At 35.4% G+C, this 17785-nt stretch overlaps 4 protein-coding genes across 15 annotated transcripts; 2 read left to right on the top strand and 2 right to left on the bottom strand.

The window, feature by feature from the left end:
* Positions 1 to 6: 6 nt before the first annotated feature.
* Positions 7 to 17664, bottom strand: LOC103314843 (hypothetical protein). 11 transcript variants are annotated; one of them, XR_010333419.1, is made up of 11 exons: positions 17318 to 17664; positions 9104 to 9329; positions 8812 to 9060; positions 8619 to 8764; positions 8461 to 8570; positions 6273 to 6963; positions 5860 to 6227; positions 5710 to 5803; positions 5441 to 5662; positions 4180 to 4498; positions 3943 to 4135 (listed from the first exon to the last, which is right to left on the bottom strand). XR_010333419.1 is itself a non-coding variant. In XM_064355602.1 (10 exons), the coding sequence occupies exons 7-10, from the start codon at positions 3494 to 3496 to the stop codon at positions 34 to 36; spliced, it is 1209 nt and encodes a 402-aa protein (XP_064211672.1). In that variant the 5' UTR covers positions 3497 to 3537; positions 3584 to 3626; positions 3743 to 4135; positions 4180 to 4498; positions 5441 to 5662; positions 5710 to 5803; positions 5860 to 5979; the 3' UTR covers positions 7 to 33. The 11 variants fall into 11 exon arrangements, 2 of the variants coding, with proteins under 2 accessions (XP_064211672.1, XP_015836807.1); XR_010333422.1 differs by lacking the exon at positions 17318 to 17664 and having other exon boundaries at positions 3943 to 4023; positions 4082 to 4135; positions 9104 to 10476; XR_010333420.1 differs by lacking the exon at positions 17318 to 17664 and adding an exon at positions 9650 to 10476.
* On the bottom strand, positions 4057 to 5723 carry LOC103314858 (phospholipase A2). Its single transcript, XM_064355304.1, has 3 exons — positions 5441 to 5723; positions 4180 to 4498; positions 4057 to 4135 (listed from the first exon to the last, which is right to left on the bottom strand). Exons 1-3 carry the CDS (start codon positions 5721 to 5723, stop codon positions 4057 to 4059), a joined length of 681 nt encoding a protein of 226 aa, XP_064211374.1.
* LOC656985 (ornithine decarboxylase 1) lies at positions 11063 to 16905 on the top strand. 2 transcript variants are annotated; one of them, XM_963478.4, is made up of 4 exons: positions 11063 to 11290; positions 12963 to 13129; positions 13193 to 13455; positions 15399 to 16905. In XM_963478.4, exons 3-4 carry the CDS (start codon positions 13269 to 13271, stop codon positions 16580 to 16582), a joined length of 1371 nt encoding a protein of 456 aa, XP_968571.4. In that variant the 5' UTR covers positions 11063 to 11290; positions 12963 to 13129; positions 13193 to 13268; the 3' UTR covers positions 16583 to 16905. The 2 variants fall into 2 exon arrangements, with proteins under 2 accessions (XP_968571.4, XP_008200143.2); XM_008201921.3 differs by lacking the exon at positions 11063 to 11290 and adding an exon at positions 12685 to 12843.
* LOC657065 (thyroid transcription factor 1-associated protein 26) lies at positions 11686 to 12267 on the top strand. Its single transcript, XM_015981302.2, has one exon. The coding sequence runs from the start codon at positions 11686 to 11688 to the stop codon at positions 12265 to 12267; it is 582 nt and encodes a 193-aa protein (XP_015836788.1).
* Positions 17665 to 17785: the final 121 nt, after the last annotated feature.

Below are 17785 nucleotides of genomic sequence, written 5' to 3'. Positions count from 1 at the left end.
AAACGATTTCAACAATTTGCATTATTTATTGAATTAGTCTAGGATCCCGAAACTGTCATAATAGGGCAACAGGTGCTCCATGTGCTTCCTGTACCGTTCGTTATTGTAAGCATGGTAGCGAAAGCCGTCCACGCTCCCATCCCGCATCACGCTTTCGAACGAGGCGTCCTTCCGGCTCGAAGCTTTGACGAAAGCGAGGACCGTGGCAGCCCCCATGAGGCCGTAGAACGCCCGTGCGTTGTAGTCCTTCTTGAACTGCTCCCGCGTGGGGACCCTCTCCAGCGAGTACTGGAGTCTGGCCAGATTTGCCAGCAACTGGGCGTAATAGTGGTCCAAAATGATCTCAATGCACTCAAGCTTGACCTCGACTTTGGTGCTCGTTGCGATGAAATAGTGCAGATCGATCGCAGGGCTCGTGAAAATGTTCATTTGGAAGTCGACAAATCGCATGTCCTTCAGTTTGCCGTCTTGGTGGTAGGAAAACATCATGTTATTCACCCACAAGTCGCCATGGTTGAGGACATTGAAGCCGCCTAGGCGTCTCTTGGTGGCTTTGAAGCCGCGCTCGAGGGCCTCGTCGCCAAGGGCTGACAGCTTGTAGCCGTACTTTTCGAAACCTGGCCAGCGGCTACAAGCGTCGCTTAAGGCGCCGTAGCCGGCGCTTACCTAACAATTCTAGCAATAGAGGGCGCTCATATTAAAGTATTGTGTGTTTATGGCCGTTTCACTTCGCAATTTTAGCGCTCAAATGAATAAGAAGTTAATGTTTTTAAAAAGTGGGACCCCAGTTTTTGATATTTAAATTGGATTTCATAATGTAAAGGGCATTTTTCGGAGTATTTTTTAAGTTAATCAAATTGTTATAGACCTTTCATAATTGAAGGGTTATAACTGACAAAAACATTATTTTGAGTAAAATGAAATTAAAGTTTTGGAAAAATATTGTCTCGGTACCTTGTATATTATTTTGTTTTCATGTCTCAGTTTTCCAACATATTTGTTGGAATACAGACTGAACCAGAAGTAACGAACAAAATTCATATCCTTGTTATTAAACGATTTAAAAAAATCTTCTTATCTAATTTTATTTTATTTAATGCTACAATTTGACATCATAAAGACACTTGTTGTTTGTTTGTTTTTGAGTTGCGACGTCATTCTTAATTCTTTAATGACAACCGACATTTTGTTCACTTGTTTTTCTGGTAATAAAAAAAAATAACAAAAAAAAATTAAAAAAGATACTGAAACATAATGGGCTTTACCTTTGTTCTTGACTTATTTTATAAGCGGCAATTGTTTTTTTATAATTTTCTTTTTGTATAATTAACATGAAAACACTGTCATATTACACTTAAACACAAAAAAAGAACAAAAATCTTTTCGTTCTTGCTTTATTTTATAAAGGCTAATTGTTTTTGTTTAAGTAAGTTCCATGCATTGTTTGTTTTGTTTTTGCAAAAAACTTTTTTTTAACAGACTTCCCCAAGTCAACAGTATGATAAAAAAATTTACAATTTACATTTACATGTCCACAACTTTTGTTTGTTTATTGTTCTTGTCCTTCGAAATATTTTGAATGCTTTATTATTACTCGTAAATGTGTACGAATAACAAACAGGTATAATAATTTATTAAAATTATTAAAGTATTATTTTTTATTAAAAATGAGCTGCTCACAGTTGGAGCAATATTTAAATTCTTCCTCTGACTGTGCGTTCGTCTTGATATTATTTTATTTAATGACACTTTTTTTCAAAACAGAATTTTAAAAAACAAAACCGTTTCACAAAATTTCTAACTACCTATGAATAAAAAAATCAAGAGTACTTTTTTAATTTTAAATGTTTTATTTTCTCGAATTTATAAGTCATTCGTTGAAAAATGCTCACATATGAAAAAAAAAAGAAATAATGCTTTCTTCTCCATACAATCACAATTTTTTTAAGTTCTCGGTACTTTGTTTCTCAATCAAAAACAATTTAAGTCTCTTAAAACAACAACAAAAAAGACTAGTTGGCCTCCCTGACATGTTTTGGCAAAATATACGATTAAATATTTTCTGAGCTATTCAGCAAAAATTTATAAAAATAACGGATTTTAGACGAAATTTTCCACTTTATTTACATGAAAAATATTCGAATTCAAAAAATTTTTACGTGTGCAAAACGTCCGAAAATATGTAACAAATGAAAATTAAGGGATGTCCTAATTCAATTGTAATTCGACACAATCCCTACAATCTAGCGAAAATCACTTAAATTCTGAGAAAATAACACATTTTCTATGTAATTTTACAGTTTTAAAATTTTCGGCGAGGATCAAGTTTTGCAATTTTCCAGGCAATCTTACATATTTTTACTTTGTTTCGATGAAATCTTTAGAATTTCTTGAGTTTTTCGTATAATAGGTTTGATATTTGCCTTTAGATATTTGTAGTTTTCGGTACAAAACGTTATAGATCAAAATGAGTGTCTTGAAATTGTTAAAACTAGATTTTTTGTTTAATTTTTGCTCAAAATATTACCACAAATCATTGAAAAATTGAAGTAAAAAAAAGCTAATAAAAAACTTACATGGAATATAATTATCAAACACATAATCTAATGGGGATTTTGAAACGGCAAAAAACTTATAAAAGAAACTGAAAAATCTGATTTTGCACGGATAATCGAGGCTCTACTGTAATACCAATTTCTTATTTTACCGTACAAAACAACAACAACAGGTGGAAGAGGTGTTGAATTTTTTTTTAAATCACATTTAAATGGTTTAAAAATTGAAAAGGTTCGCTTGAAAGAGGTTTTACTGTAGTTTTACTCACCCACTCCCTTATCATTTCGTTATCGGCATACAACCCCTCCGCGTAACATTTAACCAAAGAAGGGTCATTTTCATACATAATAACCGAAGCTGCATGCATTTGTGCCATTTTTTCCACAACTTTGCAGCAATGTTCAAGGTCAAAGCCAATATGTCTCGGCAACATTTCAAAATTTAGAGTAGTTAAATCCTCAAGCACGATCACCGAATGGGGGTCATTACAGGCATAGAGACACTTGGACGAAAGCGTGTAATGCTCACCTATTCCAAAAAAAACACAAAAAAAATAGCAAAAACTTGCAAAAAAAATACCCAAAATTTCGTAAATTGCCGGAAAAGTGCGCGTAAACATTTCGATTTCCTTGTCAAAGAGGTGCAGTTTTTTGGCCAGGTCTGTCTTAACACCGCCGTCGTCGTTCCCACACTTGACAATAACAGACAGGGAGTGTTTGGTTTTTCTGAAAATTGCTTATCAAAATTGTATTTTTTGGGTTGGGGCTAACTTTTTGGGGTTGATGTAGATAAGGGTGGACCGGAACAGGTCACTGGTGTAGTTGTCGCCCTCTGGTACGGCGTTGGTGCTAGTGAACGTGACAAGTTGGAGGTCTTCGTTGAAATAGTTGTTGAGAGCTTTTTGAAAAAGGTTGTTGGAGATCCATTCTGGCGTTGTCATTTTTATGAGGAGAATAATTTGTCAAGAAAAATCGACGCTGGCTGGAATTTTGGGGTGAAAATCGGTCAAAAAACCTGCTCCACGTACCTCATCCTTAACACAAATTCTAGTTCTGTTACGAGTTCTACATCTACGGGTATAGACAGTTAGGAACAGGGCACACATGAGGAGCACCTTCAGGATTAGTTTATCCAACCCCATCTGACTACAGTTAGGTTCCAACACCAAAACCCGTCTAGAAATTACCTTTTTCAACGACTGTACGTCACTTATGGACCAGTTCCGATACTTCCTCTTTTATACATCAGGCAAATAAAGCATGCAAAAGTAATAACAATGTAGCGAATCCGTAATTTCGAACGTCGGCTTTTTTCAATTAGACTGATTGGTGTATAATTACAATTATAGACAAATGAGGGTTTTGCTTTTTTCATCAAACATCATAATAAAATTAAGTGTCCACGTGACGCACATTTATTACAAATCATTCGTTATTTTCCGTTTTTCACGTGAATCCCAACAAAAGACTGTCAAAAAATAATTACTACAATAACCCGTTTTCAGTGATACGTCGCAATATCAAACCACTGGTATTTTTTGCCTTTTTCCCTCTCGTACGCATAAGCGGCACACCTGCCCCTGAAAACCACAAGTACAGGGAAAATAAACAGTTGCGCGTTTACATGATCGTTTTAGTGCAGTTAGTTTTGGGAAAATCCTCCCTGAAGCATTGGGGTCCAAACAGGGTGAAATATGTGAAGCCGATTTTATTTGCAATGTTACTTTGGGCTTTTTTCAAACACTCGCGGAATTGTTTTTCGCATTCGCAGTGATACCGTCGTAATAATCCCTCATTTATCAATTTGTGTTTCTTCTCCTTGCCTTCTATAACCAAATGGCAGGATTCATGTGCTTTACAACAGTTGTCGGTTCGCAGGAATAGCACTAAATCGTCGTAGGTTAAGGCACCCTCTCTGTCCACATCGCCACACCACCTAGTGCCTATTTGGCTTTGGGGGTGATTCAGTTATGGGGGGTAAAGGTGCCTATTATAAGACAGTGGCTTTTTTACAAGTCAAAGAATTTAAAAAAAAAATATATCAACTGGGGTACTGTGGCATAAGTTTTTATGCAACGGTCAAATTTTTAAATTAATTGAAACACTTGAAAACTGGCTGTAAAAAAACAACTAATACGGGAAAATTAAATCAAAAAAGTTTCTCTGGGAATAAGTTACACTTCCTAAAATCCCAAAAGGATTTTTGAATTAATTGTTTATTTTAACAGAAAATGTTAATTTGTTTTACGAAAAATTGCTACTTTGTTTTAGGAAGTTTGTTATGCTTATTTTTTTATATTATATATTGTTTTAACGGAAATTGAAAATATAGTTCATTCTATACCAATAGGTCCTTTTCGAAATTTCCTGCGATGAAAAATAAGCGAGATAATCGCTTGGAAAGAAGAAATCATGACGTCACAGCCGCCTCTTATCATTCTGAACTTTCTCAATTACCAAAAATTTTCCACAAAATCAAAAATTAACCACTTTCTAAACCGATTTCTGTTATAAATTTTGAACATCTCAGAAATTTTCTCAAGTTGTGAGTGTCACTTAAGATTGGACCAACTGCTCACTAGGCGGTTATGACGTCATAATTCCAACTTTAAATCGAAATAACTTGAGTTAGAGAGCAGATACAGAGAAACGGTTTTCACTATTGTAATAAGCGCTTTCAGTATATCACTTAAGACAAAGCTGTTTTTTAAACCAATGCCTTTAATTTACCTTTAATACTGTCTCCTATTTTAAACAGACTTCACATATTTGAGAAAATTAAACTTTTAGACTAAGATACAAATTCGAATCGTTCAATAAAAAATATTCGAATTAGAAAAAAAATTAAAAAGGTGTCTCATAATGGGCATCTTCACCCTCCCTACCTGGAGTAGTGGCACGAACGTATTTCTTGAATTCTTTCGGCTCATTTCCGGGGAAAAACGTCTTGTTTGAGTCTAGACCATAAGTGTATCTCCACAAGTCTTTCGGTTTTTCTCTGTCTCTTTGCATTTTTTTCAATAGACGAGCGATGCTATTTTCGCTTTTATCGAAGGGGTTGATTCCACGGTCGTGAAGAATGCACTGGACTTTGTTATTTACCAACCCTAAAAAACGGTAATGTGGGGATGAAGACATATCGCCCACATTATACCTCTTAGTTCGCATTTTAAGCCGTTTGTATGATGTTTTGCAATGGTGAAAAAATAGATAACTATAAACAAGAACGTGTCTTTTAACATGATTATCTAAAGAAAGTGAAATTATAAATTAAGGAGCGCTTTTCCAAGTGTATTTCATTTACCTTCACATTTTCCTTATCCAAAGAGCGATTCTTTTTGTGTTTCTACTTATTCAATGATTTTATTAGAGCACTATAATTTTGATTGGCGTTATTGTCAATTTGACAAAAGAACACTCATTTGTAGAATTTTTTTTTGGGTCATGAATAAAAACACCAATTATTTCGAACATACATTTATTAAAAATATGTTTCAAATCTCAACGATTTGTAATGCACAAGTGGTGTAAAAATTAATATAGACAGTCTTGACTTATTACTGTTGTACAGTTTTCTAAAATGATGAGTACATTTTCGAAAATGTGATCCAAATCAAATTCATCACAAGGAAATAAATTCCAAACAGCGCCAGATTGTGCAAAAACTCGAACCTAAAAACACCCGAAAGTGCATCACAATAACTAAATCATTCGCACCTTTTCATTTTTTTCCTCGCCTGCGGCAAAGTACTCAAATCGTCCTTCAGTAAATAAACCCTCAAACCCTTGTAGTAGTTCCTAAAATAGTGTATCCACTGGACGGTCGAAATATCAAAATTGTACAACTCCCGGTCACCCTCATTCATCTTCTCCCAGAGGAGTTTAACGTTTTTGTTCGAAAACTTCCACTTTTTCTCGTTGTAAAAACTAAGCAAGCCCAATAGTGTGTGGAGTTTCCTAATCCGGGACAGCATTTCCGGTTTTTGGAACCGTACCACTCGGAAAAAATCCAGAATCAAGGCGGGAACATAGTGATAGAGAAGTCTTAAGACGTGATAAGGCAGTGTTTTTTTCATGGTACGGCTTTTTGGCGCCCATTGTGCCTTTGTGAGAGGGTAGAACGGGAAATACATTGCGTTGAAATGGAAAAATTCGTAGTAGGTTATCGGGTTATCGATCGAGGAAACGTAGTTATAGACAGGAATTTCCGTTTTGTTTTTGTTGTAAATGTCCCAAGCTACTGCAATCAAGGAGGCAATGGTCAAGTCGGCCGGAACTGCTTCCATGTACGATCTAGGGTCACATGGGCACAAACGAAGGTAGCCCATACCAGCGGCTACTAGGATACTGTTCGGACCTCCGTAACTGTCATTCCAGTTTTCGATTGGGTCTTTGTACGTCGAAGTGACTGCAAAAATTGTGCTTTCTACTGGCGTAGTTACATATTTCACGTGACTGTTATTTTATTGTCGTGTTCGTTACGACACTCGACTACGGCTCGTGTCCTAACAATTTTCAAATTGAGTTTTAAGTCTTTCTTCTTGTTTTTATTAAACTAGAACGAACAAATCACCAGATTTGGTCGAAAATGACCAAACATTTGCCACTTCTAAGCATTTATTCCACAAAAACTTAATTATTGCGCAAAATTTCTTAAAAAGTAAGCCAATAAATCACAGAATTATGTCTAAAATGACATTATTTTTGCAAGTTCTGAAGATTAAAACACATTTTTAGACTAAAAATCCAGGTTTTTTTCTGTTTTTATTAATTAGAACGAAAAAAACACCAAATTTGGTTGAAAATGACCAAAAATTCACTTTTTCTAAGCGTTTATTGAGCAAAAACTCAATTATTGCGCAAAATTTCTTAAAAAGGAAGCCAATAAATCACAGTATTATGTCTAAAATGACATTATTTTTGCAAGTTCTGAGGATTTAAACACGTTTTTAGACCAAAAATCAAGTTTTTCTTCCTGTTTTATAAGACTAGAACAAAAAAAACACGAAATTTGGTCGAAAATGACCAAAAATTTACTTTTTCTAAACGTTTATTCAGCAAAAAACTTAATTATTGCGCAAAATTTCTTAAAAAGGAAGCCAATAAAACAAAGAATTATGTCTAAAATGACATTATTTTTGCAAGTTCTGAAGATTAAAACACATTTTTAGACTAAAAATCCAGTTTTTTTCTGTTTTTATTAATTAGAACGAAAAAAAAAAACACCAAATTTGGTTGAAAATGACCAAAAATTTACCTTTTTTAAGCGTTTATTGAGCAAAAACTCAATTATTGCGCAAAATTTCTTAAAAAGTAAGCGAATAATTCACATAATTATTGTGTCAAAAATTATTGTGTAATGAAAAATGCATCAGTTACTATTTAGCAAAACTTTGTATAAAACAAACATGATAATTTTTGAATTTGAAAATTAACCGAAAAATAAATATAGTCTGTTAAAATGATCTAATTTTTGCATTGTCGGAGCGTTTAAACACACTTTTGAGCTGCAAACTCATCAGACTCACCGGAGATTTCGCTAAACCAGGCAAAAGAATCACTAAATTATTAAGACAAAATTTACATTATTTATGCCTGTTTTTTATCAGAAACGTAATTATTTTGCGTACAAGTCATCGAGAAGATGCCAAAAGAAAAAAAAAGAAAAAACCCTACTGTTATTAACAAAAAAAGGCTAGAAAGAGAAAAAACCTTTTCGTTTGTTTACTCTAATTTCATTTTTTTACATGCATTCCCAGTTATTAAATTTATTTATTCCGTTATTTTTATTTGTAAGATTACCTGCTTTTCTTGTTTCTTTTTTTGTAATATTACAACATTTATTTTTGTCATTATTATTATTATTATTGTTATTATTAAATGCTTAGTAAAGATAAGAAATTACCAATGGCCGGCCTAAACACCCCAATAGGGAGGTCTTTGGCTTCTGACGCAATCATAGCCTCAGCCAGGGCTTTAGTGAAGGCATAAGTGTTTGGCCAACCGTCCAATATTCTGTAAAAAAATATAAAACAAAACCAAATTTCTCGACTAAATAAATACTTTTGGGAGAGTTCATCAGCTTGTTTTGGTGTTAAATCCTGGAGCATGACCCTGACTTGGTCGTACCCCAAGTCATAATTATAAAAAACTTCGTCAATTGTGTCTAGATGGCAGTTGGAAAACGCCGTTGAAACGTGAACTACACTCTACAAAAAATTAGTCAATATTTATTTCCGCCCAAAACGCTACCCACTTTCAAATTTTTCATTTTTTGGCACAACTTGAGCAAATTTTTGGTCCCCTCTACATTAATCTGGTAGGCACTTTTGATATTCCCATTGAACTGCACCGTGGCAGCGACGTGAAACACGATATTGACTTTTGCCACCAACTTTTCCGAGTCCTGAAGAGACAATCCCAACTTGTCCGAAACGCAGTCGCCTTCTACGACGCTGATTCGGGTTTTGAAATTCGGATTTTCGGCTCTGACTTTGTTGAAATACTTTTAAAGGGTGAAATTTTTGTGTCCTGTCGTTGATACTTACGACATTGTCCAGCATGTCGAACAGTCTCGTTTCGGCGTCTTTGCCTCTTTTGGGCCGAATCAAAAGAAAAATTTGGGCGATATTTGTGGCCCGGAGGAGGCGCTCGATTAAAACCTTGCCCAAAAAGCCCGTTCCTCCGGTTATTAGAACGTTCTGGTTGTCGTAAAAGTCGCAAATTTGCGACATTTTCGATTATTGAGACAGAAATGGTGGTTCGAAATGGTGACTAAGGCAAAACAAACTTTATTGCGTCAGCTCATTTACGCTTGCAAGATAAAAATTGCGATTACGCCAAGTTGTAACTATGTATCAGTTCATTTTTACAAAACTGAATGTATAAAAAAAAAGTGCTTTTGAATTTTTATGCGCTACTTGTGATAACTTCTTTTACACAGAAATCAAACGTCACAAAACGCAGTTGTAAAGTCCCGAGGTTTATTGCCACATAGAATTCGATTTTTTTTATAATTGTACAGGGTGAGTCAATTGTGCTCGACCTATTTCTGAAATTTTTTCGGGTGCAAGTAAAATTCTAATTACACTCACCACTTGATACTGTTGCGTTTGATTTAAATAATAAATTGAATCAATAAAATAACTAGGAGCATGCCTACTTTCTCATTGTTTGAGTATAAATAGTGTGACCGTTCTGGGCTCTGCTGGCCTTGTCAGAACGTTAAATTTTTGATGTGATCGTCTAGAAATTGGACCACTACGCAGGAGCATAAAGGGGATCGTCTTTAAGCACCGTGTCTCCAATAACGAAAAGAAAAAAATTCGATACAAAACATTTCAAATATTTATTAGAGTTGGGGAACTGACACAACACAAGTGTGGGAGTGCGCAGAGACGAAAACTGGTCAACAAATCTGTTGGATAGGGTTAAGTTAAGTTAGGCAAAAGAAAACAGCAAAAAAGGCAATTAACAAGGCATTTTTTAATGTCAATAAAACAAATGTAAAAAATCAAACGTGCTATTCTTTTTTTCTGTTTTTAGGACATTACAGAATAAATCACATTTTTATTGTGTTAAACAATATCAGTATTACTTTTTTGTATTTTTGAGTTTCCATAAACAAAACTTTTATGTTTTTAAACTGTACTGACTGATGCGTTTTATAAGAAAAATTTAGCCTTCTTAATAAATTTCAAGTTGCAAGAATTGTTTACAATTACTCGCATGTGATAAAAAGCTATAAAACTGTCCCTTCTACCAGACATGACTATTGCTACATAAAGTGGACATATCGCAGCATCATATCAGTGTAAAAATTCCAACAACAAATGAAGTTATTCAACGGAACGGTTTTTGTGGCGTGTGTCGCACTTTTAGTTTGTTTTTTCGTCACATCTGGTAAATTGATTGCATTTTAACCAACTTTGCTCCAATTTAATTTTAAGAGGCGACGATTTGTAAACCATTATCTAAATTCAAAATCGATTGCAACACTTGCAGATGCAGTGGAGATGGGCGGCAGTATTCTTGCACCGAAATGAAGTGCCCCCCAGTAAGCATAACTATTTTGCCATAAATCAAGTTATTCCGTTCAATTTATTGTTTCAGCTGGGCTTTGACGACTTTTTCAAGGAAAGTGACGAAAGTGGCTTTGTATTACTCAAACCAAAAGAAAAAATTAAAAGCTATGACGATGACCTCACTTATTGAGGGGCAAGAACTGATCTTAATTACTATAGAAATTTGTTTTTCATGATATTACACAAATAAAAACCTTATTTTCGTATTATTATTTTTCAAAATCTCCTTTAAAAAAAATTAACCCCTGGTCTCAGGCAACCAACATTGCACCCACTGTCCTAATAAAATCGCCCACTCATGTCGTAAACAGGCAATTAGCAGTTGAAACTGGTCATAACAGATATGGGATGACACACACTTCCCGGTATTTCTTTGTAAAAAAAATTATAAATAAATTTAAATGAAAATCAATAATGGCAATGCAGATGTCGCCACTTGTGTCGTCTGTCAACGTAACAGCTGTCAAACCGTTGACGTTCTTTTTTGCAAGAGGTTTTACCTTTGACGGTATGGTGTGTAACAAAATCGCGAAAAAACCGTGCAAAATTGTTGACTGACGAAGGAATAAAGTGTTTTTTATACACTTGTATCTGCAAAAACTCAAAATTCCGCCAAAACGCTCACGCCAACCCAAAGGGTGGCTTCCGAAGGTAAGTGACCCTTCCAGCGGATTTTCACCCTATCGTGCGAAAAATAGCACAGTTTTTGCGTTAGATTGTTGTTTCTTCGCGTCCAGTTTAAGCAACCTTGAGATTTATTGTACGAATTCGGAGACAATGTTTGAGTCTCACGTGGGGCCTAAGTTGTACGTTTTAATTGGTTTGATTTACTAGTGAGTAATGATTATAATAAGCCATAAATTTCCAACAGACGAATCACTTTATGTTAGGTGGAAAAAAACTGTAACTCATTTGGCATTGACAAAGAAAGTTTGCGCCTGATTAATAAATCTGTCAAATGAATGAATATCAGCCGACTGGATTAGACTGAACACAAAAATGAGATTGCGTTAAATTGCGTCAGAAAAATGCTTAATTTTAGGTAAATGGCGAAAAATAAAGTGACACGAGACAGGGGCCAAAAGACCGGAGATAATTTCTTTCGCAAAACATCCAAAGTTGGTATCAAACCCTCAACCTCTGGTGAGGGTTCCGCCAAGAAAAAAGCCTTTAATAAAAGTAAATGGCGCGCGGAAAAATACAGTTTCAAAAAGAAATTAGAAAAATGGAACGACAAACGGACGGAATACATCAGACACGGTTACTGCAAAGAGCAGAATCGCGAAAAAAATCAATTCGATGTTAACAAAATTTACGAAGAGGAGGAGCGAAGAGAAAAAGGGGAAGCGAATGAAGAAGTAATTGAGCAAGAAAGTGGGCCTAAACGTCGCAGGAAGAGCTTCAAGGAGCGAATGCAGGAAGAAAGGGACGAAAAGGAGGCCAAAAGAGCCGAGTTTCTGCGGAAGAAGGCGGAGAAGGAGGAAGCGTTGCGGAAATACCACAAGGAAAAATTGGAAAAGTTCAAGAAACTGAACAAGAAGACTAAGAAGGGACAGCCGGTTATGAAAGGCCGCATTGAGTATTTGCTCGAGAAAATACAAAGAAGTGTGTCAGCGTCAGCCACTTAATTTTTTTTTAAATAAATAAATCACTTGAAATGTATTGAGATAAATAAAGTTCACAAAGCCAGAGTACTTTATCTCCTAGACTAGTGAGGTTGTTGCTTAGGAGCAATTTTCAGTAATTAGATAAATGAACCCATTTACGAACCGGTTACTACAGACTGGGAACTATTTTTATAAAAATGTAATTGAAGAAATGATAAGAGATAAGTTCACGGAATTATTACAAAATGCTTTTTGTTCAAATTTGAATGGTTGCGTTATTTTGTGACTGAAGCAAGTAATCGAGCAGCCGGCTTTATCTTTGTGCTTCAGACTGAAGAATCCATTGGCCGAGCATTGTGTACATCTGATATTGTATCAGTATTATAGGTTGAAGATCACTGCGAATTGGTTGGTGGGAATGAAGCTAAGGGGGGAGCCGATATATTACTTTGTAGCGAGTTGACAAAACATTTTTTCACGTCGTGTCTCCCAAGTCGTTCTTTTTTGAGTCAACGTTGGCTCAGTATCAATTTTTTAACAGACTTTTTCATGTGCTTATGTGCAATTTGTAAAGTACACTTCAGCCCATTTTACAAGGTAAAATTACCTCAGTTTCAATTGTCCACGTGTCGTGATCACAAACCGGAAATTGTGCTATTTGATGCACTTATGATAGTGTTTTGTACGAAAATGTACCCAAAAAATAATTTCTCTAGGGTTGCATTGTGGACGAAGCTTCCCCGGCTACTAGCAGTGCATTTCTCCCATACAATTGGAGAATATTCTTGAACGGAGAACCTCCTTGGAACTGCTGATTCCCGCAGCGAAAAAGTAACACCCGCTTTTTAAGACATCCTGAGCAACTCTGAGCACAGGTTGCCTCGTAAGTCTAAATTTCGGTTTTTTCTTTCAGTTTTTCTACATGTTTTTCCTTGTGTTTTTTCAGCTTGCTTATTACAACACAAACTCTTAAATACATTTAATAATTATATCTTTATACCATTTTAATTCAAACAAACAAGATGAAATTCACAAATACAGATGAACGCGTTCACGTTTTGGATGCACAATCTAATGTTTGGTCCGTCATTATGGACATTGCCGATTCTGGAGTACAGGAAGAAGCTTTTTATGTGTGCGACGTTGGAGATATAGTCAGGAAGCACAAGACTTGGAAGGCGTTTTTGCCGAGAGTACAACCACATTATGGTAAATATTTACTCCAGGAGTTTTTTTTTAAATTTGACAATTTTCTGTTTTTAAAGTTGCCTTAATTCTCTTCTAATCAGAAAAATTTTTATTTCCAATGTTAAATAAAAGCCGATAATCTTCACAGTTATTTTTCTCTTTGATGTGATGGGTTTTCTTGTCACTGCCCATATAACAAAGGATTGTTTTCTTATACAGAAAGTTTAAATTTGTTACCCAGAATTTAATAAACTGTTGGTTTTTTCGAGTGTTCAAGCATTTGAAGAAATTTTTGCGGGATTTTGCCAAATCGGCCTCAAATGTCATAGAATTGAGTCAGAAATTATTTTAGCCTTTTTTCACTAAATTTGGTCGGAAAAGACATTTTTAAATCACCACTGAACTGAAAAATCTGGAAATTAGGTAGAAAATAATCAAATTTATGCCTTTTTCGAGTGTTTCAAGTACCTTTTGAGCTTTTTTCACTCCTAAAACAGGCCACTAAACTGCGTCAAAAGTTTCGACCGTTTTATCTTTTCCACTCAAACGCTAATTAATTATTTCTAGAAATTTTGTCAAAAAGTAATAACCTGAGAAATATCTAAATTAGACAAAAAAGGTAATCTTTGCCTTTTTTGAGTGCTGAACTGGTAAATTATCTCAAAAATAACACTAGTGGCATGAGTTTTTCAGATTTTTTCAAAGTATGACTGTCTTATTATTATTAACTTTAAAAAATGAAGCTTTCAAAATGTTTTAAATCCCACTGACTGCGCCCTTTAAACACGAGACTATAATAACAGCTTTCAAAAAATATTATAAAAAAAAAAACTCTAAAGTAGCTATAATTTTATATCCTTTTTTTGTCGACTTGTGTTTTTGTATCTTTGTCACGATAATTACATTTATTTTAGTGTTTCCAAATAAAATTTTCGAACAAGTGCTTTGAGTTGCTATTGATATTTTTTTCTTACGTGTATTTCTGGGGCAAATTTAAACAATCGTTTAATTATTGTAATAACTAATAATCCTTTCCAGATCAACTACTAATTTTAAATTTGCTATTATAGTTATTAACACATCTTTAAAAACTGGTGTTTATTAGAATTTCAGTAAATCAATAATTGTTTTTATGAGTTTAAGACACAATTTGCTTCTATAATGCTTCTAAATTATCATACAAACACATTTTCAGAATAACACTAATCCTAAAAAAAATATACAACCATAATCCATTAGGTGACAGATTAACAGATTGTAGCTGTGGACGAATATTGAGATTTTTCATTATTCTACTCACAATACTTCTAATGTGGGTTTTAGGCGGAACACTGTAGCAAACACTGGAGAAGGATTTTGAATTATGATCTGTCATTTATCTCAAGTACCGATAATTACAAAAATAAATGTGTGGAGAATTTTATGTTTTTTCTACAACTTTAATTATGGTAAAATTAATATACTGATAAATATGCCATGTTAATTTTTGTTTCTACGTAAATTTTTTTGATTCGTTTGCCGCATAGTCAAATCTTATACAAAAACATGTAAACAGATTATAGTATTGTAGTAAAAAAATCAAGTATACACATACATTTCAACAAAAAAAATGTTGTGGTCAATACCGATTTAGAGAAACTTGCTTAACAAAATAATCACAAATTAAAATTACATCTTCTCTAAACAGGGCTTTAATGTTTGAACCAGAGTTCATTATTTTGATTTTTGTAGCCATGGATAAGAATTATGGATTTTGACCATGTTGACCAACACAATCTTGCTTCAATTAATATTTACAAATAATCAAATGTAATTTGCCCCCGAGAGAAAGAGAAAAACTACTCTCATGAAAACAATTATTATTGTTACGAAATTCTGTTTTAGTTTTTTTAATACAATAATAATTATGAATTATGAATACGAAATACTAACGTGACAAAAAAATATTTTTTGCCTTTTTGTAGCTGTTAAATGCAACGACAGCCTGACCGTCCTCGAAGTCCTTGCCGCTTTGGGCACCGGCTTCGACTGCGCTTCCAAAGGCGAGATCAACAAAGTCCTCTCCCTCGGCGTCAGCCCTGACCGCATCATCTTCGCAAATCCCGCCAAGCCCTCAAGTCACATCCGACATGCTGCAGCCACCAACGTTTCAACCATGACCTTCGACAATGAAACCGAACTCCACAAAATCAAAAATTTCCACCCCGACTCGAAACTCGTCATTCGCATTCGTTGCGACGCCACCGACTCCCAATGCCCGCTCGGCATGAAATTCGGCTGCGACCCCGTCCTGGAAGCCCCCCGACTGCTGCAAACAGCCCGCAGCCTCAATCTCAACGTGATCGGCGTGAGCTTTCACGTGGGCTCGGGCTGTCGCGAACCTTCGGTCTTTAAACGAGCCATTGCCATGTCTCGTGAAGTGTTCGACCTGGGGCAAGCCCTCGGCTACAACTTCACGCTCCTGGACATTGGCGGGGGGTTCCCAGGCGACCGCGGAACTTCGCTTGACGAAATCGCACAAGTTGTGAATTCGGCCCTTGATCATTATTTCCCGGACCCGTCTGTGGAAATAATCGCAGAACCGGGGCGTTTTTACGTCAGTTCTGCCTACACGCTCATTTGCAACATTCATTCGATTCGGGACGTTATCAGCGAAGATGAGACAACGCGCCATAGGATGTACTACATCAATGATGGGGTTTATGGAAGTTTCAATTGTATTTTGTACGATCATCAACGGGTGGTTCCCCTGCCGTTGCATGAAGTCCCCGGGTCGAAGTACTACTCGAGTAGCATCTGGGGGCCCACGTGTGACGGGTTGGACCAGGTTGTTGAGGAGGTTTTGCTTCCGGAGATGGGGCTTGGCGATTGGCTCGTTTTTGAAAACATGGGGGCTTATACTCTTCCAGTTGCGAGTCCTTTTAACGGTTTTCCCGTGGCGAAAGTACACGTGGTTGCCGATGAAAGTATCTGGGTGCTGTTGAAGGATATAATGCCGCTGACGGAGGAGCATTTCGTCATGGGGGATTTACCGGCTAATGTCAGTATTGAAAGTGGAGGAAACGTCGCTATTGAACTACCAATTAGGATGCAAGTTACCGGAAATGACTCCATTATTGAGGAGCACGTTCTCGAGTTTGCATTCTAGCATAAATGTGCTTCGATAGGGGTAAAAATATTGGAAAAAATTGAAAAAAAATATAAAAAACCGGTTTCTTTTTATACTAGTATAGAGATATAATTGTAAAATGTTTTTAGTAGTGCGAATATTTCTATTCGATAATATTAGAACAGGTATTATTGGCTAGGAATATTCATAGTATAAGCAAGGGGGCAACTAATGCTTATTTACTTTGGATTCAATTTAATGACAGTCTAGTACTTTTCTGGCTTGAAAATTCACTAGGGTGTTTTATTGTTCTATTACTGTGCTTGTAGATGTAGAAATTATAAAATAAAACTTGCAATCAAGCTTTTGTTTCATTACCAAAACCTACTGACAGGGCTACCAGCCCAAAACAATGAAAAAGTTCCTAAACTGATTTTCGCTTTCCAACAGTATAGGGGGTTTACATTTTTTTTTAGCAAAAAAAGCGTTTATTTGACTGAAGGACATAAACGTAGAAGCTCGAAAAATCATAATTTCGGCTTGTTTTTAAAGAACTTTTACAAAATACGAATTTTGGGCTGAAAACGGCAAAAAATCTTGGACCCCACTCGATTATTTAGTCGAAAACAAGTTACTGACACTCCGCACTAAAAGTAGTACCACACAAAATGCCAGTTATTTTTGTTTCAAAGTGTTATATTTCACACTCTGAACCGCCAAAGTGTTTGAAATTTACGCCGTAATTAAAAATTAACTAAAATTATGTGCACTTACCAGGAGAACTGTTGTAATTTTCCATAAAATGCTCATCCTAACTTGTGATCCTTTGTCCTAACCAAAAACAAATTCACTATCAATGTTCACTAATAAATGTTTATAATCCACAAACTATGTACGATTATTAATATTTTAAACCGGCATTAAACAAAAATAAGCGCAAATCTTTAACACAAGTTTTGAATTCGAATTTAAGAGAACAACAAACTATGACGTACAAAAACGGCGGAGGAATACTACAATACTACCAACCTATCTAAAACTACTCTTAAAACGCGAGTTTTGAGAAAATCCACAAAACAATTAAATTTCTGGCTACAAAACGTCCAGATTGTTCGGAAAATGCAAAAAAGTGTGGTGACGTCATGCGCCCAGCGGTATTTTTAAATGGATTTTTTCCGATAAGTTGCTTTTATTTATCGCGTTATATTTACGGTAATTGAGAATAACTCGAATAACTCTAAA

This window comes from Tribolium castaneum, chromosome 3 (assembly GCF_031307605.1).
Source record: "Tribolium castaneum strain GA2 chromosome 3, icTriCast1.1, whole genome shotgun sequence".
NCBI classification, from domain to species: domain Eukaryota; kingdom Metazoa; phylum Arthropoda; class Insecta; order Coleoptera; family Tenebrionidae; genus Tribolium; species Tribolium castaneum.
The sequence above is the reverse complement of the archived record's forward strand: the minus strand, read 5'-3'. Positions and strand labels throughout refer to the sequence as shown.